At 50.3% G+C, this 27,869-nt stretch overlaps 1 protein-coding gene across 1 annotated transcript; it reads right to left on the bottom strand.

The window, feature by feature from the left end:
- Nucleotides 1–11: 11 nt before the first annotated feature.
- XKR7 (XK related 7) lies at nt 12–23,707 on the bottom strand. Its single transcript, XM_088153878.1, has 3 exons — nt 23,147–23,707; nt 2,628–2,827; nt 12–1,460 (listed from the first exon to the last, which is right to left on the bottom strand). The coding sequence occupies exons 1-3, from the start codon at nt 23,680–23,682 to the stop codon at nt 499–501; spliced, it is 1,698 nt and encodes a 565-aa protein (XP_088010004.1). The 5' UTR covers nt 23,683–23,707; the 3' UTR covers nt 12–498.
- Nucleotides 23,708–27,869: the final 4,162 nt, after the last annotated feature.

Genomic DNA, 27,869 nt, shown 5'->3' with positions numbered 1-27,869 from the left:
TGCCACCCCCCCCACCCTCAGCCAACCTTTTTCCTGGACGCCAGAGAGAAGAGAAGCCCTTGATGGCCTTGGCTCAGGTCACAGTGAGGTATTTGGAGGGTGGCTGTGGCTGGGAAGGGGCGTCCCTCCTGAAACGCAACCTGGGCAGGAGGAGAAACTGGGGGCCTGCCCACGGGGGTACTGGTGGGGAGCCACCCCACCCCCACTGCATAGCCCATATGGTGAGCTCAGAGAGAAGCAAATAGCACCAGTTGGCCACCATTGCAAGGGAGAGCCGAGGGCAGCCGGGGCTGTGTGGAGGAGGAATGACAAACCGAAAGAGTAACGTGAGAATGGAACAGCCTGCTGCCTCCGGGACTACCCCCCCCACCGCCCCCCGAAAAGGACGGGGACGGCCCAAGGCCTGCTCACTCGGGCTGCTTGAACCCAGGTTCAGCCAATGGCCCCAGGAAGGGTCCCTCCACGCCAGGCCCAGAGGTTCCGGGCTGCCGGGCCGCCTCACACCGTGGTCTCATATTCCAGCAGTTCCTGCGATGCCCCCATGCTGCGATATTGTAGGCGCGGCGTAGCCGGGGAGGTGTACTCAAGAGCCAGGATGGTCTTGCGGAGACGCCTGTCGATAAAATGGGCATCCCAGGCAGGATATTTCTTCCGTGGCAAGTCAATGCGAATGACGGGCCCCTCTGTCCGTGGGGCCCGGGCAATGGGCGTGGGAGGCATGCTGGGCCTGACCTGAAAGACTGGCCCGCAGCTGTCTCTGTCCCCAGGCATCCCCTCCCTCTCTGCCCCTGTAGTCCTTGGCAAGGAGCGCGGCGGGCTGGTGATCACGTCCGGCGGGGGCCCTGCACCCCTGGGGACCGCGGTAGACTCCTCCCCACATATGCAGCCTGCGTTCTGGGGCCCAAAAATGGTTCCGTTGGGATGCAAGAGGCAGTAATAGATGAACATGAAGAAGACTCCCAAAGCAAAGCTGGAGGCCACCACGCAGACAATGATCAAGGCATAGAATTCGGAGATCACGTATTGTTCCCGGAACCAGTACCAGAGGCCCGTCAGAGCGGCGTTCTCCGACAGGGTGATGATGTAGTAGATGGACATGCGGCAACGGCTGCGGCCTTCCTTGACGTTGAACCAGCAGAAGATGTAGATGATACCAACCACCATGTTGTAGATGATCTCCTCCCACTTGGACATGCAGAAATCCGTCTCACCTTGGATGATCCAGAAGGTCATGATGCACCAGTGGGTAACTATGAAGATGCCAAAGTAGAGCTGAAACACGGAAGCAAAGACAGCAAAGGCAATGGCTCGGGCGGCAATGGTGAAGAGGTGCCACAGGATCTGGACCACTGCACCTTTGTAGGACATGGGCATCTTGTCTTCTCGGGAGTCCCGCAGCACCTTTTGGTAAGAGGCTAGAGTCCAAGCCAGAGACACCAGCGAGGCAGAAGCTGAGAGACCTTCCCAAGAGGAAAAGAGAGACAAAGGGAAGCAAAGAATTAGGGAGAAGAAAGAGCGTTACTGAAGGATCGCCGGGAAAGAAATGGAGCTGAAGCTGGAGGAGGCCAGATGGCAGGACTGGATGGGGAGAGGGAAAAAGGGGATTGACCTGAAGAGGAACCAAGAGGAGACCAGGAGAGAACACCCTGGAGGGAGATCACAGAGAAGGAGAAGGAAGGTGGAAGTGTAACAACCCAACAGCTGCATCGGCGTACACTCGTGGGAAAGGAGGAGTAAGTCAAAACAAAGTGACAGACCTAGAGACGGTGGGCGCCGTGAACTGGGGTTCACTCGGCGGCCTGAGCAGCTCCTTCCAATTCTCTGGTGCTCGATGTGGGCTTTCCTCTACTGGGGTTTTAAAAATACAGTAAGGGAAGGAGGTATGGACAGCTGAAACCAGCCGTGTCCTAGGAAAAGACGGTTCCTTATGAAGAGTTTGTCTCAGAGGCCGAGGGCTGCCAAGGGAATGACCTGGCCATCACGATGAGTTACAGAGCAGCCTTTCCCAACCAAGTACCCGTTGATGGGGAAGCTACTTCCATTGCCCACCAATGTAGCGTTTGTAGCACATCAAGCTCTAGAAGGCTGGAATGCAGGAATTCCACCTGCAGCTTCATAAAAGTGGCATCGTTCAGTTGTTAAAAGTTCACGGGCAGCAAATTTAAGAATGCACTTGTTCCCCCTATATTGGGGTGTCTGCTGGGGAGGGTCAAGATGGTGGCCGTGACTCTGCAATCACAGCCACCTTCTTAACTTTTCTGACACGCACCCATGGACGCTTCTGCCCCTGGGGATGACCCCCCAGAGACCAGGGGCTGGGCAAGCTGGAACTGGGATGGGGAATTATCACGCCCCGTGTAACTAGCATGGCCAAGGAAGGAACGGCAACATGGGTTTCAGTAAGGAATCTTGAATCTGGGTTAAAGACAGAATCTAGGAAACCGTCCTAGGAATTTCCCAGCCCCATTTATACGGAGTTCCTAAAGTGGAGTTTCTTTGAAAAGCTTTTGCCAGATCTCTCTCCACCTGGGGAGCTTCTGAGATCATCTGATTTGCTCTCAGCTTCCCCACGCCTTCACACCCCTTCCTCTGATCCCCCCGTCACAACGGGAGCGCACTGCCCTCACCCTGCAGTGGGTCAATCCGGTTCAGTTGCACCATGATGCTCAGCTGCAGCACCAGTTGGGGGGCACTCTTGAGAAAGGTCTCCAGAAGACGCAGCATACTGATGTCAGCACTCTCGAACATCATCCTCCAGTAAAAATGGCGCTGGCGATGCTCGGACTGCCACCGGCTCTGGAGACCCAAGTAGAGGGTCCGCAGGTACCTGTGCGAAAGGAGGGGGGAGAGAAAGGAGAGCGGGTAATGTGCTCGGAGGGGTGAGTCTGTGCCACAGCGTCAACTGCAGCTTTACCACGCTGTGCAGTGGCCAGAGAAGAAGGCAGGGAAGAGGTCAGATGGGCACTAAAACAGAGGTAGGGAACGTCTGCCCTGGTGCCCTGCCTTGGGGACTGTCCACCCCACCTGGCTTTTTATGAGGAAGCCAAGAACCCGTTCTGGCACTACAATTATTTGCAACGTTTGGAGGTTCACAAAGATCTTGCTAACTCTGTAGAGGGTATCCTGAAAGACTAATTCACCTTCTGGCTGGGGCATCCAATGGGGGGAATATACTTAATTTTAAAGGTCAGTGCTGAACCCACACCAAAAAGGTATGACTGTGAGACTCTCCTTTCACACATGCCCTGAACTCTGGGGCAAACAGGGCCACTGTCGGGTGCCTCCCACCAGCTAGGCAGTAACCAGGGAAACGACCCACAAGAATAAGGTAGTTTGATTGAACAAAAACCGAGAAGCCATCATGAAAGAATTCCAATGGCTTCTGTGTACAAAACGTGAGTCATGGTCATAGCAGAAGCAATGTTCAGCTTCTCGTGCCTTTTTCTCCCACCCAAGCTATACAATGGGCTGGAGATCCTTGTTCTGGTAACAGACAAAACGGACAAAGATGTTGGGTTGTTTTCCCCTGGTTGGACCAGGTCCTTCGGCTTTAATCTCAGCAAGAAACAGGGAACATGTTGGACTTCACCCTCCATAAAATGGCACAGCTGGGGGATTTTGTAAACCATCTAATCCAGTGTTTTTCAAACCCATGCTGGCTGGGGAATTCTGGGAGTTGAGGTCCACACATCTTAAAGTTCCCGAGTTTGAAAAACACTGCTCTAGTCCAATACCCTGCTTGAAGAACATCACCAACGAATTTAATTAATACACCCAACACACACCCACATCTGGATATACCCCGGCTAAGATGTTTCATCTCCAAAGAAGATGCACCCAGTTTTGTTTTTCTCCGCCAAACTTAGACACACTTTCAATAACTTGGTTGCTCGCTTCTGCACGTGTTTCACTAACCCTATATCAGTATGAGATGAATCACTGCTGTCCAGATGTCTTGCGATGGTTACTCCCAGAATTCACCCCATTTTTTGGTCAAAAGGTGGCTCTGAATTCTGGGAGTTGGAAGTTCCAAAAGATCTGGAAGGTGTCTGGCTGGAAGTGCCTAGCTTGCGTTAACTAATAATGGTTTTCTAGACTTACAGCCATAATAGTCTGCCTTTACCGACAAACGCGAAGCACCAGAGAAGTTTGCAGGCAATGTACATTTCATGTCATGTTGTGGAGTTATATACTTGCTGGAAGGGAATTCCAGGTAGAAGGAATATAACTGGAGGGAGAACTTTCTCTCGTACCCTCAAAAAATGTTGGGTACAGCTCCCGTCATCCTCAGAAAGCCTGCCAGGAAATTATAGGAGCTGAAATCCAAGCCATCATGTTAAGAAGGGATGATGAAAGATGAAGAAGAAACCCCAGCATAGAAGGCACTGGCACACTCTTGTTATATATTTTGCATGTTTCATTTTAAGCATTTCTAAAATCATCTTTTCCACTGAACTGCTGTGCACAGATTCAGCCTTGACCAACTAAACCTGCAAAAATCTCGAAACCAGAAATTCAATTTACAGCCAAGCTGCGGTACATGGAAATGGTAGAAGGGCTTGGTCCGGACTCAGCAGGAAGGGAGCAGGGATACAGTAGGGATGATATAAGGCTGGGGAGCAATTTTTTAAAAAGGCTCACCCTTAGAAATAATCGCCTTCCTTGCTTTAAGTGGCGGAGAATATCATTGTACGTGCTTTTGCGGATGATAATATCGCTTTGGGATTATTTTAGCGTTTTAGAATGAAGAGCAGGTAGTGCTTTTAATAGGTAAATAAAACGTAGAATGTAGAATTTTTGCACATTAAAGGGTCTGATCAACTACTTACGGTAGTTGTGAGTAATTTAAGTTGTTCTTTACCTAACTTCTAAAGGAATCCTGTGCAAGCTTACCCTGATTTTCAGCCCTCTGATTTTGATGGGACTTTCTCCGGAGTAAGCCTGCTAGATACAGAAGAGAGCAACCTTCCGGCAGCTTCAATATTTCACAGGAAAGAAAACTTCAGTTGCCATCATCTGAGCGGCTCTACTGCTGAGCAATAGCCCACGTTGTATCTTGGCAGCAGGGCAGAAATATTTGGCCACTGTTTTCTTCTGGGATAATTTTTTTCCAGCTTCTCAGTCTGAGCCCATACTCCAGAGATTTCCAAGTGGTCTCCCATCCAAGTATTAACAAGGCCTTGTTTAGCTTTCTGTGGCCAGCTAAGGTTGGTGAGGTGCTGCCCACCTTATTTTAGTTACAGAATTAACCCTCCTGTGTGTGCACAATTCACTGAGTCATAAATGTTCTAAAATGGTTTGCACAACTTGCTAAGATACATACACACCCACACACGCCTACACACACACAAAACCTGTGTAAAACTAACCAGGCCTATTGCATATTGTATAAATGCAGCCACTAAGTCTTTAACACACTTGTTAAGTGTTTTGTGTGAACACAGTCAATGAAGCGTTAACTAATCACATGGGCAAGGCTGGTCAACACAAAAAACAGATTGGCTGGCTGGTTTGTGGCTCAGCGTCCGGTGCCCCTTGTCTGTTTGGACACAGCACATTCTGTGAACCGAGGAATTATTGGTTGACCCGGGTTTAGCATGTTGTGTGAACCAGCTCTCTCCTCCTCCTTGCACTGCAGCAGGATGCAGAGGAAGGCCCAGAGTGCCGCTGCCCCCACCCAGCAGCCCGTCCGTCTGTGCCCATCAGACGTGGCATTTCAGTGCAACCTCCTTAAATCCGACGCAGCAGCTCTGATGCTCGGAGCTAACGGTGAGGGAGGGGCAGCCCGGCTGTTCAGGAGGAGGAGGAGGAGGAGGAAGAGGAGGAGGAGGAGGAGGTTCAAATACAGCCCGAAACTCGTCATGTATTCCCAGCAAAAATCAGTCAGAATCCGTCTCCGTGTCAGAGGAAAAAGGGGAGGAACAAAGAGAGTGGCTGTAGGTAGATTTCCGAATTCTCACGAAGGAGATGCGGTGGGACTTTTTTAGGGCGAGGAAGAGAAATGAAAGCGGACCAGAAATGGGTTTTAAAAAACAACGTGCATCATTAAAAATCAGGCTTTTAATGACATCGAGATTGTCACAAATTTGGGGAATATTTATCCAGCTGTGTCTCTGCCTGAAATACCGCCCCCCCCCCAGCAGAGCTTCTTGGAGTTTAGATATTAACAACTCCACGTTTTTGCTCTGTAGCAATCAAGCTTAATTCACTGAGTTAAGGAAATGCACTTGGATAGGTTTTGCTCCCATAAAGCCTTCCATCTGCATGTTCGCTGCCATCTCTTCTCCCAGAATTTCTGTGATGCAGAAAGGTCATTGACCAAGGTTGTTTGATAGCGTTGCTGCATTCCCAGCTGCCTCCTCCTTGCTGTAAAGCACCAAACCAAAATCTTTCCTGTCGCTCCCCTCTTTGGCATTTTAGGTACCCAGCCATCCCTGCTCCCACCGCCCCAGAAAACCACCCCTAACTTCTGTTTCAGGCAGAAGGGTCTCCATTAACTGAAAGTTTCACATCGGCGGTCTCTTGTTCTCTCTCCTGAATAGCGAAAGCAGGGCTGGTAGGTTACAAAAGTTGAATTATTCAGCTAATGCTAAAAGTGCTCTGGCTACAAAAAAAGAGAGACAGGTAAGAGCAAAACCTTAAAGTCCATGTGTGCTTACGCGAGAGTAAGTCCCTTTGGAACAAGTGGGACTTTCCTTTGATCTGCAGGGCAGAGACGGTTTTGGCCAACCCGGGTCCCAAGAGAGGAGAGAAAGCACACGAGAAGGAGACAGGCTTGGGGTGTTTGTTGCAGCCTTGGCTGATGCCAGTGGCGGTGAGAGGGGTGGTTGTGGGCCTGCCAGCTGATCCTATGACATGAGCTACGGCATCGTTGCTGAAGCAGAACAAAGCTGGCTCATCAGTTTTCGAATGGACAATCCAGGAAAATCTGCTAGAAAGGCAGGCTAGAATTAAAAGGTCTCATTTTGGAGGCATGGCAGCTGGAGTCTGGAGTCAAATGCTTCCCCCTTCGCAAAGCCATCTTCTTAAAGACCTGACCAGCTGACTGGAGGCACTGTGGCATCAGCTCTACCCCCCCTTTCCTCAATTGGGGGCATTATTTAGGGCATCACAGACCATATTCACACAGCACACTTAATCCAGATACTGCATTCTCTTTTTCCATGATCTGGCAGATCCCAGGCTGAGTTCACACCATATACAGAGTCCCCATAAAATTAAGGGGATTAAAACTACCCAAACTCTGCATCCGATTCCCATAAAACTCAGAGACCTTGACCTGTCTTGTTGACTGGCATGCACCGGATTCCCTGTTACTGTATATCTCATCCCCCCACCTCACACACTATCCAGCAGTTTTGTGGCAACCAGGAGTGTGTTTCCACTTGCTCTAACTGTTGCCTCTGCACACGTGTGCACACCCACACACCGAGCACACTCTGGTTTGTAATAAGAGCTGGGGGGGGGGTTGAATTCTAACTCACCTTCCTCCCCCAAATCTGATTCCCACCTTTGAAGTTGAAGTCCACCCATCTCCAGGTTGCCAAGGTTGAGAAACCCTGGTCTAGGGTGTTGTGTGAAGCCAAGGATTGCAATGCCCATCTGGGAGGAAAGGAAAGAAAAGGGCTCCTCCCCCCTCAACTCCATTCATTACCCTGTAATATAATATTATTTTCCATTTTGAGAAACAGCAGCTGAGCCACACACTTCTTTCAAGGAAGGATTGAAAGAGGGGCTGGTTCTTGGCTCCTTCCATTCACTGCTTCTGAAAGCAATTCGTTGCCTCAGCAGAATTCTGGACATTTTTGGAAGCCTGGGAAATTTTCCAAAGCCCATTAAAAAATCCATCTCCCCAGCGCCTGTGACCTTTCTCTGCTGAGCATCTGAAGTCTGGAACGAGCACAGCCATCCACAGCACCACTGTTTCCGGGGTGTGTGTGTGTGCACAGATGTTTCCTCATCTTTCCAAAGTCAGCAGATGTTTTCAAGCTTTGGGCTGTGCTCACACAACATCTTAAGCGCAAGATCTTGAAGGAACCAACTTTTTACACAGGCCGGGAGACCCAGACCATTCTATTTTGCTGGAATATGGTTTGTTTGTTTAGGTCTAACAGAGCAACTGTGTTTTGTGGATCGGGATTTCGGGCGTTGTGTGAATCCAGCCAGACTGTTATTGACCTGCTTCTCCGCCTGCTTCTGCTTTTGGAGCCCTTGCATTTCTAAATCATTGCGTTATCCCAGCGGATCACAAAACCCAAGTACAGTGCAAATGAAGTCAGCGGTCGACAAGCAACGCAGGGAGTGGAACATATCACAATCCAACAGGAACAGCAAACAAAAAAGAGCCAGACAACTCCAGGAAGGGCTCTCTCAGGGAGCCAGTGTTGACCTAGCGGTCAAAACCATAGGACAGGGGTGCCTGGAGAGGGAGCATGGAGGAGCTTCTCCACCACTCTGCTCAGAAGCCCTCCAATCTCATGTTCGGAGAGGAGGAGACCCCAAGGGGCCCCTGGGCTCAAGCCAGAAACAGGAGACCCCCCCAACCCAGACCAGCCTCTCCCAATCTGGAATCTTTTCAATATCTTGGGTGTTGGCTTTGGTCCTCTGCACACATCTGGAGGACACCCAGCGGGGAAGGATGGATTAGGGACAATACAGCTTCTTGGTTAGGTCTCAGAAATGACTCTCTAAAGCCAGTTCTAGTCAAGACGGCGCTTTGGTGCAGCTTTAGAATGGTCATCGGGGCTGCTCCGGTAACATGCAAGCCAGTAGTCCAACCCTGAACGAAGGAGAGGTCCAGCCGTCAGTAGCAATGGATGATGGACCCCGATACCCAATCCCCAGGGTACTAGAGCAGGGTCCCTGCCAGCTGGCACAGTTCCCAGCTGTGATACGCGATTCCTGCAGGGGCTGAGATCTTCCAGGAGCACAAATTCAGGGTAGCTCTGAGCAAGCAACAGTAGCTTCTCTGAATGTCACTTTTTTCACGGTTCGTATAATTGAAATGAAACTGAATAATGTTTTTCCTTAACGGGACCGATTTCTTGCAGAATCGCCTCCTTCTTTTCCATAGCTGCTAGAGAGTTTTGATTCTTTTCTGCTAACAGTTACAGAGGTCTCTTGGAAGGTTTGACAATTTGGTCCACAGATAACACCATTGTGAAACTTGTATCCCAATGCAGTTAACTGCTAAGATCCATTTGTAAGTTTTTTTAAAAAAATAAAGCCTTTCAGAACATACTATTTGGAGCAAGCTGTTACATTCAACAGTGGGCATAGGCCAGAGTTTAATTTTTTTATTGATTGATAGATTTGATGGATTTCTTCCCACTGCACTCAGAAAAACCCTGGGGGAATCACAGCCCGATTGAATTATGCTAAAAGATCCACAGTACAAACAATCAAAATAAGGATTCAAAGATAAGGATTAAAACAATCATATCTCCCCACAGTTTAAAAATCACAAAACTAACACCCCCCAAATAACCCATAAGTAAGAGATGACGTTTAGTTCGAAAGCTTGTTTTCAGTTGTCTTCCAAAAGCTGATGAAGTGAGAGCTGGTCGAAGGTCAAGGAAAGGGGATTTCAAGGGCAGAAAACCAGCCCCTGCGCTCCCACCACTCCCAAAGTGAGGAACTGTTGCAGATTCACCAGTGTCTCAGGCACTTGGATACTGGACAGAAAAAATGGCCTTAGTGACACCTTGGAGCCTGGGACACCTCGGACCTTTCAGCGCTCAAGCTAGGTCCCGAAGCACATGAGATGTTAACCAGTTTCACTCTATCAGGAGAGCAGTGTTAGCCTATGGCAGCCAAAAATCAGGAGTCGGGTAGCACCTTTTCCGACTAACAACTTTTATTAAAAGGCAAAAGGTTTTGTCAGCCGAAGCTCGTTCGTCAGATGCACAGAGTGGCTAGACTGAGGTAGGATTTAAATTGGGACGAGGCCGGGCAGAAGAGAGAGGAAGACGGGGGGGTGATACAGATGTGGGTTACACGTGAGACAGATTCCAAGCACCTTATTAATTAACAATTGTAGTGTGTTAAAAACCCACTGTGTTCGTTGAGACCTTCTAGCCACTCGGCGCAACTGATGAAGTGAGCTGTGGGTTGTGCTAGACAGTAGAGTGCAAGAAAGATCCCCTTGACAGAAATATGCGGGGACCTTTACCTAGGCAAAAGGAGCTGAAACATCTTTTTAAAGTCCAGAACAATGAGGTGTGTCTCAGGGAGACACCCCCCTAATTCACTGGGGTATAGGAGGGGGAGGACGGGCAGCACAGTCAGACTGGCAAGATCCTGTTGTTAAAGCCCGTCTCAATAAAGTAGTTTTAGCCTTCCCGTGGAGCTGATTTCTCAGCCTGGTCTACCTCGTAGGGCTGATACAGATCCTGGTGAATCCTGTTTTCAAGGTGTAATCACAGGGTCAACGGTTTCCTTGCCAGCTAAGTCATAACTCTGTTTAGCTCTTCACTGTGTGTGTTTTCTTAGGCTCTCCCCATCTTTTCTTCTCATCTCTGCTACAAATGGCCAGAGTCTTCATCTGCACCCTATTATATATCAGCAATGTGGATGCCTTCAGATCGCGCTAGCCATAAACCAGAGGTTTTGGGGGGTGGGATATGAAAAAGGATGGATGTCCCTGGCATAAGCATAAACTTATTTTAGTCCAGTGTTTCTCAGCCTTAGCAACTTTAAGAGGTCTGGACTTCAACTGGCTGGCTGGCTGGCTGGCTGGCTGGCTGGCTGGCTGGCTGGCTGGCTGGGGAATTCTGGGAGTTGAAGTCCAGACCTCTTAAAGTTGCCAAGGTTGAGAAATACAATTTTAGGCTATAAGAAAACCATAGAATGATGTGAGTTAATATGGTCTGAATAATGAGATTCCAGATCTAAATTCTCATGAGGACAGGCAGCTGTCCTTTAAGCAGAATCTGGCAGATGTGTTGAAATCAACCCAGTCTATAGGTAGTCCTTGCTTACGTGTCATGTGACTGCAACTTGCAATTTTACTGCTGGCTTCTCCATTAACTCTGCTTGTCAGAAGCCGGTTGTGAAGCACATGAATAGCAATCATGTGACTGCGGGACACTGTGATGGTCGTAAATGCGAGGATTGGTCGCAAAGCTGTTTTTTTACATTGTTGTAACTTTGAATGGTCACGAAACGAGGCAGCCGCTAAGTGAGGACTACCTATACTCTGTTCTCAGCTGCAGCCCTTCCAAGCTGGGCAACTTGAGCTGAAAATGTTGAGAAGCCTTTCCCTTGGCCCTCATCTGCAGTTCTCCATTCAGGAGGTCCCTCTAGGAGCTCAACATCTGAGAGGGCAGGGGAGACACAGCAGCTAATTTGCTAAAGGCAAATTTAAAGGCCTTTCCTTGCCTTCTATTGGGTTCTCAGCAAGGGCACAGAGATAGAAGTGACCTCTTGAAACCCCTGTAGGACAAACCTGGCATCCACCTTCCTTGTTTGGCTGTATCCCCAGAGCCAGGCTTCTCCACTCTCCCATAGAGGTGGCCATGAATGGAACATAGAAAGCTGGAGGGTGACTGTCTGAACCAGCCCTTGTCCAGTCTGGCAGGTTCAAAGTGGGCTGGACCATCTCTCTCATCACCCATCTGGAAAACCTGTAGGCTATGCCAGTTAAGGATGATGGGTCTGTAGTCCAACACATCTGGAAGGAACCACATTGGGGAGGGGTAGGTGACATGCATCTAAACACATTCAATTCTCCTTAATTAATATTTTAGCAGGATGAGATCAGTGGATATGCAGTGGAGAACTTGTCAACTTATCTATCACAATCTTCAATTTGTCATAGATTAGGAAGCAGCAGTTCCTGGAAGTGTCAATTTTGAATGGTTCCATGAATTCATATATGTGGGATTGACACATTCAGATGTGCAAGCCATCGCTCATCCTAAGTTGTACATGCAAACAGTAGAACAAGGCTGGGACCCAGATGTAAAACGAAGCATGGATGAATCTAGGAACCATCTCCACGCATCCAAAACCAGACCTGGGAAAGGACATTGGCAGGAATTGGGACAACAGACACGTAATATGCTGAACTGGGTCGGGGGGGAGTAGGGTGTCATGTGAATATCCTCCCCCCTTGACATAGTTAACCATGCTGGGTGAACGAGGACACTGTCCTATTTGCAGGAGGAGATCTCCCTGGGTTAGGAGAGTCTCTGATCTCCTTTACCTGTAATTTTCCATTTTAGTCTTCAGTCCTAACACCTAGTTGATGAAATGTAATATACGTAGGCTATGTTTAGTCAACCCCAAATCTAGCCACTACATTTGCCCAATGGGCTCAGCTTGGTTAGTTGGATCCTTATGTTAGCATGCTGTATGACGCCTACTTAGGCCAGGAAAGGGAGTCTGGTCTGTATTTGTTCTGCAGGAAATCTTACAGCATTGCTTCTCCTTCACCCCACCCCACCCCACCCCAATCCCTCTGCCAGCTGACAAAGCATCACGATGGCGTTCAGGGTGAAATGTGCCACCCTTTCTTAATTCCACTAGAGATGCCCTCTGCCTCACGGCCACACAATCCATGTGCCTTGAGCAGGGGCACTCCAAATCTGCAAGATTACAACTTCCAACATCCCCATCCAGTATGTTTGAGGGGCACCAGTTTGCAGACAGCTCTTGTGACAGTTGCAGCCTCAGGAAGAACTTTGACATTTCCAAGACAGCATTTCCTGCTTCTGGTGTAGAAAGAGGGCTTTTCAGTTTATGATAAATGGAAAAGAAGCGGATGATTTCAGGGAATCATGCAAAGTTCAGAGGAACCCCTCTGTCTTCAACATTGCTTTCTATTGTTGCAGTACAGGACCATCTGAAAGTCCCGCTGATGTTCTGAGCCATGCTCGAACAACATGAAAATGTACATATTCAGAAATTCACTTAAAATCTCTCTGTACAAGAGAGATCTTTCTAATATAGTGAATTTCATCCAGTTTTGATTTTAATTTTTCCCCCATCCCAGGCCTGACTCATAAAATACCGGTAGTCCTCATTTAGTGACTGCCTCATTTAGCAACTGTTTGCAGTTACAATGGTGATGAAAAAGTAATTTTACAACCAATCCTTGCATTTACAATTTTCACAAGTCTGTAAAGAAAGGAAAGCTGAAGGAAGATCATAAGCACTGTCATGGTTTCACTTAGTGACCGCTTTGCTTAACAACCAAGTTCCTGGTCCCAATTGTGGTTGCTAAACGAGGACTACCTATATTATCCCAGTCCACTCACTTTCAGGCAAAAGCAACAGAAAGGCTTATACTTCTTCTTGGCCCCATTGCTCACTCTTGATTAGCTGAGTACAAACTCTTGACTTGGAGAGGAAATTCCTTATGGACTTTCCATTCAGCACCCTCACCATCTCCAGGGGCAAACTCTTATTTGCTCCTCCTGCAGGGAACTCTGTCCATGGAGCATGCTTTATGTTCCTCCTACAGTCTCTGCTTACTCAGTAGGAAGGATTCATCACCGGGACAGGCAACTGGCAGCTGTTCTGGAGATTATGTTTTCCCCCCTCTCAGCTGAGAACAGCTCCTCAGAACCCACGATTCTCTGGTTACCCTCCTCTCTTTCATGGTTTTTCCTCTGTCCCTTCCTCCTTTCCTCTCATTTATTTCCATGAAGTTTCTTTATGAAAGATTCCCAGGAAAGTTTTACCTATTATGGGTAGGGCGGCGTCCATACCACTTTTATAACTCTTGGAAGTGCTTGTTTAACAATGGCTTGTTGATTGAATAAACCACACTCGCCTGGCTTTGTGCAACGCTAAACCACAAACCCTTCCTCATTCAGAAAACTGGAGGTGTCAGTATGGCTCAGCACAGGCTGGGCAACTAAGGGTTACCCACGGCCCCTCGCTGGCAGCTTCCAAACTTTGAAAGAATGGGTGAGTAACGGGAAACCCTCCCTGTGGGTATCGGGGAGGCCTTAAACAACAAACCAGAGTCCATAAAAGTGAACATTTCAAGGCACCCATTCTGCTGCTTAGAATCCCAGCACTGCACAACGGTGCGATTGCCCCATTTTGGTGGGATTCGGGAGGAAAATGAGTTCAAGAGTTAAGACCTTCATTTCATCCCCTAAATCTCCCCAAGCCCCAGAGATGAGCACAGCTGGACATTTCAGCCCCGTCCCCCCCCCGGCACATCACCGTGCCACTGACCACCCTACGAGTGGGTGAGGAGCCACAGCGAGATCAGAGTGATGTCACGCGCCCTACCCGCCCACGGCCAGCCCGAATAGAACAATTCCCAGCCCCACGATGCCAAGATGTCATCGGTGCTTGTCCCCGGCATCTCTGCTGTGGGCACCCCAGACACTGGAACCCTTCGCGGCCGGTCGGGTCCCCCTCCCCTTGCAGCAGGCGCAACTGGCTGGATCCTCCTGCCACTTTAAATGCCGCGTTCCCGAATAGACCTGTTGAAAAATGCATTTTCATATTCCAGTCATCGCCTGGAGGCTAGCCACGCACAGCAAGCGCCCGGCTAAAGACGCTCATCATTAACCCTCTTCAGAGCGATATAAATAATCCAAACCGATCCAGGTATCTCTCCCTGGCGTTATCTCCTGGCTGGCCAGCTGGGGTTTCTAAATTCTTCCAATTACAAGGTCCAATTTTTGAGGATTCAGGAAAAATATCAGAGCACCATCAGCCCCGATTGCAACCCAATTCATCCGCTGAAAGGGGGGGAAAGAGGATGGGGCGGAGGGATAAAGAAAAAGTCATGGGGAAGCAAGGGAAATCTAACCCTAAGCCTAAACAATTCAGAGGAGGCTTTTCCTGAAAGGTAATTTTGGGATATTGTTAAATACTGGGGGGTGGGGGGTCTGGGGAGGAAGGGAGAGGCCGCAGCCATTTTAATTCATTATGCATCTCGCAAAGCCAGATAATTAGACAGATCTCCACGGCGCAAGTTTGCCGGAATAATGTCCTGGGGAAAGCATTGATTACAGGCTGCGAAGGTGCCCTCCCCCCAGGTACAAAGGGCCCCCCTTTCTTGCCATCTGCCCACCAGGAGGAGATGGCAGGGTAGCGAGTCCAGGTCACGTAGCCTCGGAGCAGCCTCAAGGGCATCCTCAGCCGGGGTGTCTGCAGGGTGTGGTCAAAAAAGTCAAGATGGTGGGCACAGCGGTCCGTCGCAGAGCTCTAACTAATGAATACAGCACTAAACAATACTTTGTGGATGCAAGAAGGGCGGGGCTTCAACTACACTGTCACAACTGCCGTCTGGATATTTTTGAGGGCCCCCCCCTGCAGATATCCTTTTATTAATGGGGTTCTCCTTTTTCACCCAGCATACTACGTCAATGTTTCTCAACCTTGGCAGCTTGAAGGTGTGTGGACTTCAACTCCCAGAATTCCCCAGCCAGCCAAAGGTGGCTTATTCAATAAACTACAGTTAAGCAAACCAGGGTTTTGCATGATGTAGGAATGCAGTCTACACCAAAACTAAGCAAACCAAGTTATAGTTAAATGCACTGTATGAACTCAGCCCTTATATATATATCAAGATCAAACCCAAACTCCATCTGGTTTTGCAGCATCAACTTCACACCATCAGCTCATGATCCTCTTGATCTGGAGGTAGGCAGGATATAGAATATATAGAATAGGGCAGCCAAGTGGTATGGATATGTGGGGGACTAGAGTCCAAGATAACCTGGTGGGCACCAGGTTTGGGGAAACTGGAGTTAGGCAGAGTCCTGCCTTGAGGGCCTCAACTAACTGAAGACCAACCCTGTACCATGTAGGAGCCAAGTTATTTTCCAGACCAAGACTAAGGGTAATTGTGGATACTCAAGGACGCTGATTCCAAAGACATGGTTCTGTAGGCCCTGAGAGATAATCTGTAGGGATTCTACAAGTCCTAAAGGGAGTTCATACATCACAGTGAGCCAAACTCAACTCAAGCAGACACACACCCTTAGGAGAGCAGTCCATTTGCTTCTCTCTGTTGGGCTGACCTTTGACTTGACTGAGGAAGGTTGGCCCAGCCCATAATTAGCCCCCACAGAGGAAAGCAAATGGATTGCAGGATAGTCTATCAAGAGGACTAATCATTTAAGAAAATCCACCCAGATTTGGGCAATGTCTCACTTCTCAAATAGTACACATTTCAATACTCGATACTCCGCGACCCGCTGGCAAGCTCCAGCTGCAAAGGTCTCCAGCTGACCCAAGGCAACAGCTGGCAGCCGAGTCCTATTCTTAGAAACAATCCCATTCACCCCAGGAGCCAGGAAACAAAGTGAGGAAAGAGATTATTCAACACATACAGCCAGAAGGTAAGCATCTTCCTGCTTGCTGCTATGATTAGCTTGCTTTTCCAAGCGGCCATGTGGATTGTTGGCCAGTACAAACTCCATATTTCTTAAAAGTTCACCCAATATAACTGAGGTACTTCTTGGCAATGAAATTTTCGATAAAATGATCAAGAGAGATTTCCTAAATTGTAGGAAATTCTTGGGAGGCCCTGAAGGGAGCTTCTCCATCTTCCCATCCATTTTGAGAAAGAGATTATTCTTTTAAGAGCAGGAGAGGGCTGGATTTCTCAGGAGTTTTATATGCAGTAAGACCCTTTAGGGATGCAGCAAACTTCTCTTTGAAAATTAGACTATGAATCTGTCTGTTGCAATGCTTGCGCTCCCTATTTCCTTCTCTGCTTATTTAAGATGCCAGTAAATAAACTCAAATATGAAAATGCCAGGAAGCCTCCAGTGACTTCCTTCCAAAGGCAACTGAATCTGTAAAGTGCAGCTCTCCCGCCTCATCCTGAACAAAATCCGGACAAAAACAAGGTAGCTGAGGATTCCCAAAGTGGGGGGGGGGGGAACCCACATTACATCACCGTTAGTTAGGGATGATGGCAGGTGTAGTCTAACACAAGTTGGTAAACTCCAAACATGGTTGTTTAGAGTCGGGTGGGGCCTAAATTGAATAAATTAAATTAATTTTTTACTCTAAAGCTAAAGTCTCCCCCGAGTCAAACTAATTAAAGAGTAATTGCGCAGAAAGTCAGAACAAGATTCCACAAGGAGGGAACAGTCAACTGCTTCTGCAGAGCTGCCAAGAAAACTCCATGGGTGTGTCCGTGACGTCACCAGCAGTCAAGACTGGAGGGAATGTTGACCCTGCCTGGGGTGCAATTGCTAGATTTTTGCAAAGGTTTTGAAAACGGTTGGCAGACTGGCAGGCAGGTAGGAAGGAGGAGGGAGAGGGGGAAGGGTGCAGAAAACAGCAGAGTTGGGGTAAAAGGGAAAGGACATCTGTGCCCAATTATAGATGCCCAGCAATGCCATCCTATTCAGTTTTATTCACACTTGGTTCACTGAATTTAGTGGGACTCACTTCTGGGAAAAATACAAATGTTGTAACCCTGCAATCTGGTGCCTTGATTCATAAAACCTTTATGCAGCTCCCTAGACCAGTGTTTCTCAACCTTGGCCACTTGAAGACGGCTGGACTTCAACTCCCAGAATTCCCCAGCCAGCCATGCTGGCTGGGGAATTCTGGGAATTGAAGTCCACGCACCTTCAAGTGGCCAAGGTTGAGAAACACTGCCCTAGATTCTCCCATGTGTGAGGCATTGCCAGGCACTTAAATAAGCAAGTCTGGATCTATTTGCAGCCTCAGAATATATGGGGAGTTGGAAACAATTTTTTTAAAAAAGGATTTGGGCCACCATCCAAAGACTGACATACCTTCCAGCTGAGACCAGGAGCACCGGAAGGCCGTGTGCTCCTCTGATTGGCTCAACATGACTTTGCCTGTCCTTTCCAAGGCCCACCAGGGCTGGGGCGCTGTTGGGAGGAGCACGATTCAGCACGGCAATGCTCTTCCATGTGCCCCACCTGCCTGCTCCTGATCCAAAGGTTCAGGTGCACTGAATGTTTACAAGATTGCAGTTTTTCCAGTGATATCCTGCTTTCCAACCGCGGCCTTTAAAAAAATTGCCAACCTTGAAACGACACCCGCACCGACACACAGCTGGAATCCATCATTGCGACCAAGGACCCCAAACCTAGAGCCTATGAAACAGCAGCACATTCACATCAGTCCAAAGCAAGAATGCAAGTTGATCGGTTCCCTGCTTATTTTTACATCCGAGAGGACTTTCCCACATTTGCACCCTGAGATGGCTTGGAAGGACAGTGACCTTCATCCCCAGGTTGCCTCACTCCACCTTTCTGGGCAAAGTCCTAGAGAAGAAAGGGCTGCTCAGAAGCTGATCTCCAGGGGCTTCGTTGCACGTGGTTCGGGTGCCAGTGGCCAATCCCATAAAACTAAGCCTCTTTGCAAACAATTCCATCACGAAGCTTGACCTCATTGGCTAGAAAGCCAGACCTTGCTGGTTTAATCCATTTCTTCATGCAGTGATATGACCCTGATCTACAGCCTCTCCGTTTCTAGTCCCATTTGGGCAGCACATTCCATTAGGACAGTGTTTCTCAACCTTGGCAGCTTGAAGATGGGTGGACTTCAACTCCCAGAATCCCCCAGCCAGCATTTCTGGGGGTTGAAGTCCACCCATCTTCAAGCAGCCAAGGTTGAGAAACACTCCATTAGAACAACCCTCCTTTGTTTGCACATCAGCACAGAAGCTCGGCTGTCCTGGGAAGCCTGCCGCTGGAGGGAATTTGCAAGATATCCAAACCCTCCTCTCTGCCAAAAGCAGGAAAGATCACATAAGGGCTTGCTCAGCACCAAACTCCACGAGCAGTAAATGGAAACTTTATGAGCAAAATGTTCCCCAACAGGGACATCTGTGCCTGGATCCATAGAACCCCCTCAACCATGTCAGGGGAAGAGCTAGCATCTGCCTGGGCACTCTGTCCTAAATTTCTTTTGACTGGAAGTGGCTGGGCTATTACAGCCCTGACCGTGTGATTTTTTCCCCCAGTCCTGACCCCAAAAGATTCTCCCCCTTGGCCCCATAGAAGGAGGAGGCTGAATCTAGGCCTTTCATTGCGCAAAGCACGTCGCTCCCTTGAAATCGAGCGCAGCCTCCCCCAAGACCTCTGATCCCATCATCCCCACCTGTGGGTCAGGCTGGCTGGGTATCATGGGAGTTGAAATCCGTCACATCAGGCAGGCAGCAGATTGATATTATGCACCACAGACAATCAGCAACGAGCAAAGAATCTCGCCTATGTGAGCACGTGCGTGTGCGTTAAAAGTGAGCAAGCCAGCTTTGGGTCCCTCCACGAATAATTCCTCATGTTCAAGAAACCGCTCTTGCCTTTTGGCACCAAATCCAGTCTCACGAATAAGTTAAGCGGGGCAGCAGAGCAAATCCTACAAATCCCAAGATTAGGAGAGGGCTGAGAGACTGCTCAAGAGCAAGCCAGGATCCGAGGATCTTCTTGAGAGGGAGAGATTTAATTGTCTTACAGCCCTGCCCAACAGGAGAGGGCCGAAGAGAGCAGGAAGGCTGACCGGGTACCACGTGCCCTTTTAATCCAGCAGCGTGCTGTGTTTTTTGATCTGCCTAAGATCTCTGAGTCCACAGCTCCTTAGTTTCAGGACAATAGTCCCTGTAATAGGTAAAATTCAAATTCTGTGCCAACACAAGCTTCATTTGGCAATCTGTATGTATAAGGTGTAGGCTAGCACTTAATCATTCCACTTAATCATTATGGTTTTGCGACTGCTGCAGGATGGGGCGAAGCAGGTCTGTCCCCCTGGGAAATGAATTCAGCCATTCCTCTGGCTTTTAGACTTCACCAAGTATATTTCTGGTCATACAGGCTAGAAACGTAGCCTTTGAGAAAAGGAGACAGAATAGAAGTGGAGTCCCATCCCTGATCCCAAATGCTTCTGCAGGAAACGCGTGGCATTCTCTGTGCTATTGCACACAGCTCGTCCTTGCTGTTGCAGCAAATGGATCATGTGAATTCAGAAAATGGGCTAATTCTGTAACCAGGTGAAATGTGTGGTGCGAACGCAACCCCTGCACCCAAGAGGATGGGCTTGTAGCCCAAGCTAAGCCACCAAACAGCAAAATTAAGTTGAACATGAACCAAGCTTAGTGAGTTATACAAGAACCCTGCTAGGTCTTTAACTGCTAGGTCTTTAACAGGCCTGATTAAGCCTGTTTTGCAAACACAGCCATTGAGTACTTTACAAAATAAATGCTAGAATTGGAAGGGATCGCCATTCAGTTTGATTGTTTTTTCACAGTAAGCAGTGTCAAGGCTCACCCCACTTTGGTTCTGAATTAATTCATTTCCCTGGTTCCCAGAATACATTGAAATATAAGCTAAGTAAATGGTGTGGATTCCGACATGCTGAGGCACATTTGCTCACAAAAATCACCAAATTAGAACCAAACGTGGTCTGTTTTCAAGCGCAGCTGCCAGGTCTTTCTCTGACCAGGTTACGTGTGTTTTATTTATTTATTTATTTAATAAATTTATACGGCCGCCCATCTCGTATGTATGGCTCTGGGCAGCCAGCAGTAAAAAAACAGAGTAAAACCAACAGAAATAACATAGCATAGCACGGCAGCCCAGAACCCTCTTTTAACATAACCGTGACCAAGAAACGGGCTCTCTCCCTCGTACTATCAGAGCCCCAGGCTGGATGGCAAAACCAGGGTTTCAGTGCCTTGTGAAAGGCTAGCAGGGCTGGGGCAAGTCTGATCCCTGGAAGGAAGATGCGACGTATTGTGCAAACACAGCCCGCGTGTTGGGTACAGCAGAAACTATTTTTCCTCCCATTCAAGATAAGGTTTCTTTTGCATCCCAGGGTGACTCTGACCCCACGAGCCACTCGAACCTCAGATCCAACCAGGTCCTGCTCCAGTCAAACCCTCAATTTTCATTAATGCCCAACTTTGAATTAGCAGAACTTCAACCATTTCCTTCAACCGGCAATTAGCAATTTGCTCCATTCACGAGCGGCAGGTTGAGCGTTATGCACCTGCAACTGTCATACTGTTCTTAATGTTGCTAAATAGCTGTGGGGCGGGTGGAGAGTTTCTTAATGTCCACAGAGCAAAGAACAACGTCCCTAGAAATCTCCAGTGGGGAACAGCACAAAAGGAAATCCGCCAGCTCGTTTTGCAAGCCTTGCACAGGGCGTCCCCCCAATGCAAGGAAAATTCAGATTTATGCGATGTTGCAAACCAATGAAATCCACTGAGACTGCAATTCTCTACGAGGAGCACGTTCCCTTCCTTTTCCCTTGTCAATTCCCCATGTCAGCAGCTGTGATAATAACAGTCCGGCATCAGGAAAAAGCGGGGTGGGGTGGGGTGGGGTGGGGTGAGGGGAAACGGGCCCTGCCTGCTTTCCAGCAGGAACAGACACGCACAGCCAGGGAGACAACGGTGGCCGGATCCTGGGCTCTGCCTTGTCCAGTGTCTTCTCCTGCCAAACTAGAGTCCAGCAAGAGAGGAGGCGGCAGGCGCGTGAGAACCCAGGGTAGGCGAGGCCTCCCTTTACTCTGAGCATTAGGGTGAGAACTCAGCCCTGCAGCTGCAGGACCCACAAAGAGGCAGAATTTCAGGAATTCACCAATGCCTGCTGCCCAGCTCCAAAATAACAGCAGGAAGATCTGTTTCTCAGCCCGCAGGGGAGGGAGGGCGAGCGTGGGGGAAAGGGTGAGCTGTTTGGGGATGGAGAAATTCAGAGGACCCACAGGAAATGGATCTGTTGGAACCGAAGCTCTAAGAGCCTCGAAGACCGAAGCTGAAGCGGGACTTGGGATGACTTTACCCCCATCTCCTTCCCTCTGCCCCAACCAGGGCCTCTCCTCGGGTTTCACTGCCTTCGGGTGGCTGGGGAGTTGGATAAAAGGCTGAGGGAGAAAGGAAAGGAACGGAGGGGGCGGAGACGTGGGCCTTGGCTAGGGAAGTAAATGGATTGTGGCCCTGTTCCCAGTCAGGAGGCTGTCAACCCAGCTGGGCATACTGGAGAGATGGTCACCACCAGCTGAACTGCCCTGGATGCACAAGGTCCATCAACGGAAGGGAGTAGGCAATGCATGCAGGCTGCCCCAGCGTGGGGTCCTCCAGATGTGCAGGGCTGCAATTTGAACCCCTGCCCCACTCAGGCAGTGGGGCTGCATTGGCTGTGGGTAGATTTGCATTGTCTCGGAAGGAACCACACTGGGAAAAACTACAGGGGTACTTGGCTCGAAATAGAGTTATGCAGCATTTTGGAAATAATTCAGAAGGTGTTTTGGAGCACAAAGGGCAGGGTTCCTCAACCTTAGCAACTTTAAGATGGGTGGACTTCAACTCCCAGAATTCCCCAGCCAGCCAGCCTGGCTGGGGAATCCTGGGAGTTGAAGTCCACCCATCTTAAAGTTGCTAAGGTTGAGGAACCCTGACAAAGGGGAAGGGACACAGCATCTCTCTGCAACTCTTTAAGTCAGCTGCATCTCCATGCTGCAGGCGAAGCTCTCTTTGCTTCAGAGCACCTTCTTGGCGTTGGATCCAAATCATTGTGCTTTGCACAGCCCTAGTTCGGGGCCACTCTGTGCCCTCGTAGAAAGGCAGGAGGGGGGAGCAGGGCATCCTGGCGGTTTTGCTTGGATACTACCAGGTGGGGGTCGTTGCTTCAGCCCTGGGGACAGGAGCTTCAAATCCTCGCTCAGCCTTTAGCCAGGCTGCGGCTCAGGGGTCAGTGGCCTTCCGGCGCTCTCTTGCCTCCAGGCTGCCTAGCAGATTCTTGTAAAGCGGACCGGGGGCCGTCCCGTCTACCTTCTCCTCGTCTCTCCGCGGAGAGGCGGGAGGTGGGAAGCCGGCCGGACCTCTGACGCGCCCCCTGTCCCCGCGCATCACCTTCGGGGCTGCTCCGCCCTCTGCCCTGGGCCCGAACAGGCGCGAGGAAGGCGCGGAGCCTCCGACGGCCCACCTCCGCCCCGTCCCTGCCCGGCGCGCTGCAGGCCTTTGGGCACATCGCATCCAGCGGAGCCCCCAGTCCGGAGGAGCCCCGCCGCGCCGCGCCGCGCCGCCCTTCTTGCCGGGGACGCGGAGGGCCCCGGGGCCCGGCCGGCTTCGCGGCCACGTGCCGCCCCCGCCCCGCCCCGCCCCGCCCCGCCCGGGGGGCCCCTCCGCGGCCCCGCGGGCAGGCGGAGGGGCAGCCCCGGCCCCGCGCCGCGCCGCGCCTACCTCCAGACCTGGCCGAGCTGCAGCAGGTGGATGAGGGCCTGCAGGATCCAGCCGCAGAGGCGGCAGCAGCCCAGGCGGGCCCCGGCGCCGGCGCCGGCGCTGTCCTTGGTGCTGAAGGCGGCGGGCGCGGCGGCGAAGTCGTAGACGAACCACCTGAAGCTGAGCAGCTGCACCACGGCCGAGGGCAGCAGCACGAAGAGCAGCGTCAGCCCGAACCACCAGTGCTGGCCGCGCAGGTAGTAGTCGGCCGCCAGCCACAGGTCGCTGGCGCCGTCCGAGAAGAAGACCAGCAGGGCGCCCAGCACCCAGCAGCAGTCCAGCAGGCTGTAGGCGCGGCCCGGCGGCCCCGGCCCCGGCACCGGCACGGGCAGCGGCGGCGGCGGCGGCGCGGCGGCGGCGGCTGCGGCGGGACTGCCCGGGCCCCGGCGCGCGCCCCGCGCCAGGCTGCCCCCCTCGGAGCCCTCCCGGCGCAGCAGCGGCGCGGGCGAGGAGCAGCGGGGCGCGGCGGCCGCCTGGCCATCCGACTTCGCGGCCATGTTGGCGGGGAGGGGGAGGGGGAAGGGCGGCACAGCCCGAGACTTCCGGGCGGGCGGGCGGACGGAGGGAGAGGGGCGGGCGGGCGGGCAGGGGGAGCCCGGAGCAGCGGCCGCGGAGGAGCAGGAGCGGCGGGAGCGGCGGGAGCAGCAGCAGCAGCAGCAGCAGGAGGGGAGCGGCCAGGCCGGGCAGCGCCCACCCCGCCCCCTCCGCGGCGCCACCCCCAGCAGGCGCGGAGGGCGGGCGCCTGCAACCGGAGAGCGAGCCCTCCCGGCCTCCTCCCGGGAGGCTCCTCGGGGCCGCGCCCCCGCCGCGCGCTCGGGCCGCCCTGCCGCCCTGCTCCCCTCCCGACACGCCCCCTTCCCGCCCCGCCCGCCCCGCCGCTGCCCCGCCCCAGGGGCTAGGTGGGGCTGCTCGCGCTCCCCGGCCCCCCTCCCCCATAATCAGCGGTCCTGGCGGAGCCTCCGCTCGCCCTGCTCAAGCCACCCGGGACTCCCCCGAGCGAGACTGGGCTGCGCGTTCTGCTCCGCTCCGGTCCAGGCGGTCGGTGCTGGCCCGGCCATTTCTCCAGGGGAGACGGGCAGAGGCCTGCCAAGGCTGTAAGGAAGCCCAGATCAAAGGGGAAGGGGGTCCTGCAGATGGGCACGCCGAGACCCGGGCCCCTTGGGAAAAGGAGAGCTGAGTCCCGGCCGTTACCGAACCCTCGGAAAAGTCCTGCAATCCAAACACACACACACACACACACACACACACCAGGGAGCGTGGTCCCTTCATTCAAGGCATGACTGAAGCGAAGCTTGCGTGCCAAGCAGAATTCCACCTAGAGAGATCTGGTCAGAAAGAATCCAGATCATCTCCAGCCAGAACCAGCGAGGTCTGTCCCTGTAAGGCAGGGAATGGGGGAGGGGGGGTCCTGCCAGTAAAGCATCTGGTCAAGGCAATCCCGCAGCCTCTCCTGAAAACTCCAGGACTGGACTGGGAGGAACTGGCCCTGCTACGAGGTAAGAAAACCCCCACAGGGCCCTCATATTTCTTGCGGGGCGTGTAGCTGCTCTGCTCCTCTCTGCTCTCTACTTGGCATTTCTAGCCTGGCATCCTTGCCCACCCCCGGCAAGCATCATGCCTAGATCTGGCTATGAAAGAGGATGCTGTCACATCACTTTTCTACAGAGGTTCAAGAGAGAAATGTTTTCAGTCCCTTCCGTCTTCCAATTTTCCCTCTACTCAAGTAGAGATTTGCCTCTCAAATTCACTGCTGAAGCAGAAAATTAACTGTAAATCTTATTGTTGGAGCCAGTTTCCCATATTTTGAGCACTATGTTGGCCGAAGCATCCCGGATCCAAAATTTATGCTCTGCTGGAGCTCCAGCCAGTCCGTTCATGCACAGACTGGAACTAGATAAGTCATGATCGCTGCAAGATCCATCATCAAGTTGCAACCAGAATCTTGTGTGCAGTGATGGGTTGTTCCAGAGCATCGCATTGTGCAGGCAGAGAAAAGCTCTCAGCCTACCCAAGCCCTTGAACTGTGCAGCTCGTGATGGAATCAGGGGTGTGTCAGAGCACCAGATGTTTCTTCTGAGAAATCTTTGCAACGAGTAGACCTTCTTGTAAGGACTGAATTTGGAGGATCAGAATAAGAAAGGAAGAACCATGCATGGTGTCCCCATACCTATTTCAGTCAGACAGTGAGTATATTTTAAGAATGGCACAACTAGAAATGACCGTTGGAATGAAAATATTCAGCTAACACCATTTTTTTTAGCAAAAAAGTACATTAAGAAAGTTAAAAAAAAATAGAAATGGGAAAACCTGGGTTAATGTTAAATATTAACACAAAAGTAGGGACAACCAGCATGTTTGGTGAATGGACAGTTGACAGTGAAGAAATTAAGGTGGTAAATGGCTTTGTTTCCTGGGCTCAAGAAGAGATAAGGATGGACAGCGTGTGCTGGAGAAGTACAGAAGCAATTAATCTAGGGAGGGAGGCAGTGACAAATGTAGGCAAGATTATGAGGGATAAAGACGTCTCTATGACAACAAAGATCAGATAGTAATTATCTTTCCATGGCAATATATAACTCTGAAATCTGGACCCTGAGACAGAATGAGAGAAAGATGTTAGAGACCTCCAAATCGTGGATCTGAAGATGAATACTAAGAGTGCCGTGGATCGCTAGAAGAAGCCATCACTCCTGGACCAAATCAAGGCAGACTGTTCCCTCCAGCCATGATCAGCAGAAGAAACTCACATACTCTGGGCATGGGATGTGAGTGGACAAGGGACTAGAAAAAATCACCACACTTTGCAAGACTGAGAGAAGGCGAAGGGGAAGAAGGGGAAGATAACGGAGAAGCGGATGGGTGGATGGATGGGTGGATCTGAAGTTTCCAGCAGCCAGACCACGTGAGTTTGGTGGGATTGCGCAACAGGCTGAGAAAAAAAGCTAACCGAGGTTAACACTGCTCAAGCTTTAGCGTGCTGCATATATATGGTTTTTACCTTGATTCCTGAACTGGTTTGAATTGTGTGGACACAGACAATGGTTGTGTTTCAAGGATACAATGAGCTACAAACTTGCCAGTCGTATCTTACTATAGAGAACCCAGCACATGGTGGTTAGTATGGCTTAGTGCGCTGTGTTAATCTAGAAAGCTCAGTTAAATAAACTATGGTTCACTTACATGTAGGTACGGCCAGTAATTCATGATGTGATTTTGTTTGGTTTTGGCTCAAAAAGATGTATGGATTTTGTTGTTTACAAGCTATGTTTCAAGGCTTAGTATGTTGCAAAACCAGGTCCTTGAAGTTTGGTCAATAAACTTTGGTTTAAAAAGCCCTCGCTTTAGCACAATGTATCAACTTTGTTTCTTTAATATGGGATCTGTACTATGGGCAACTGATGTATGTGGCAAAGATTTTTCTTAAATGCTCATAGAGTACACCTTATTGCTGCAACTGAAGCTTTAGCGAAGGGCTACGGAAGCTATTTCATAAAAACAAATGAATCAACATTCCTATTTGCAGTCATTCACACTGTGCCTGATATTTCTGGCAGACCTGGACAAGCCATGCCCACAGCTCAGCGGTGCCCTTCTTTAAGCTGCACCCATGTCATACAGATCCTGAAATCAAGTTTTCCATGGGAACTCTTGGGGGGCAGAGACGGGGTGTCCACGCCCTGCAGAATCGTGGAAAAATAATTGTCTATTGGTCAATAGTCTCCCCTAGAGGGTTCCTGAGCAGGAAAATGAAGGGTGAAAAATGAGCCCCTGTAAATGAGGGTAGGATGGAGTTTCCCTGGGTGAAACGCACATGAAGCATTCGCAGAAAGAAAATAAGCCATTTCGTTTCGGGGAATGAAAGCAAAAGTAGCTTCTGGAACTCATCTGCTCTTCTGGAATGGCATGCTCGCCTCTCGGATTCCTTAAAGCAGCCTCTGCTTTAATGAACTGCAGAGAGTTGCCACGCTCCCACCTGTACAATGTTGAAAGCACTTCTGGCTTGTTTCTGAAGCAGGCTTGCCCGTCTTTGGAACCCTCAGCAGGCGTTGGGACTACAACTCCCAGAATTCCAAGCCATCTGACTGTGAGTGAGGCATTCTGGGAGAGGTCATCCCAGTTCATGCAGAGGCCCCAGGGAACATAAGTTGACCTTTTCTAAGGATCCTGTCCAGCCAGCCGGACTTTCTACCGTGTGAGTTGCACACTTCCAAGTTCTTCTGGATTTTGGGGGGTTTTTTTGCACAGCCCCAATTTTTGATCAATGGCTGAAAATCATGCACAATGCTACTATCGCCGTACAGGGACAGAGAAGTGATCCCTCAGATAAGTGTGCAGACCAATAGCTCACTGAGTTAGTTTCTGATTCAGAGTCCAAGTACGAGCTCACTTGGACAGCTACGAGATCTTGGCTGCAAAAATCCGGACAATTCCTATAAATGAATGTCCCCAAAGAGATACAGAAACATTGGTTGCCTTCTAGCGCTCATCCAGATTGGCCAGTGGACATCATTTTGTTAGAATTGCTTTTCAGGACCCCCTTGTAAACTCCTGCTTGTGTCATCAGTGATAGTATCTAGTACAGTGTTTCTCAACTTTGGCAACTTTAAGATGTGTGGACTTCAACTCCCAGAATTCCCCAGCCAGCTTTGCTGGCTGGGGAATTCTGGGAGTTGAAGTCCACACA

The sequence above is a fragment of the Python bivittatus genome, unplaced genomic scaffold (assembly GCF_059951505.1).
Source record: "Python bivittatus isolate LINGU-HERP-01145 unplaced genomic scaffold, Pbiv_v1 ctg000700_np1212, whole genome shotgun sequence".
NCBI classification, from domain to species: domain Eukaryota; kingdom Metazoa; phylum Chordata; class Lepidosauria; order Squamata; family Pythonidae; genus Python; species Python bivittatus.
Note: the sequence above shows the minus strand (reverse complement) of the source record. Positions and strands in the feature narration are given on the sequence as shown.

What these genes read in the sequence shown, in the direction of transcription:
- XKR7 (XM_088153878.1), bottom strand. Translation starts at nt 23,682, where the DNA reads ATGGCCGCGAAGTCGGATGGCCAGGCGGCCGCCGCGCCCCGCTGCTCC. An exon ending in CAGCTCGGCCAGGTCTGGAG is followed by an intron (nt 2,828 to 23,146) that starts GTAGGCGCGGCG and finishes CCTTTCGCACAG; the next exon opens with GTACCTGCGGACCCTCTACT. An exon ending in CCGGATTGACCCACTGCAGG is followed by an intron (nt 1,461 to 2,627) that starts GTGAGGGCAGTG and finishes CCTCTTGGGAAG; the next exon opens with GTCTCTCAGCTTCTGCCTCG.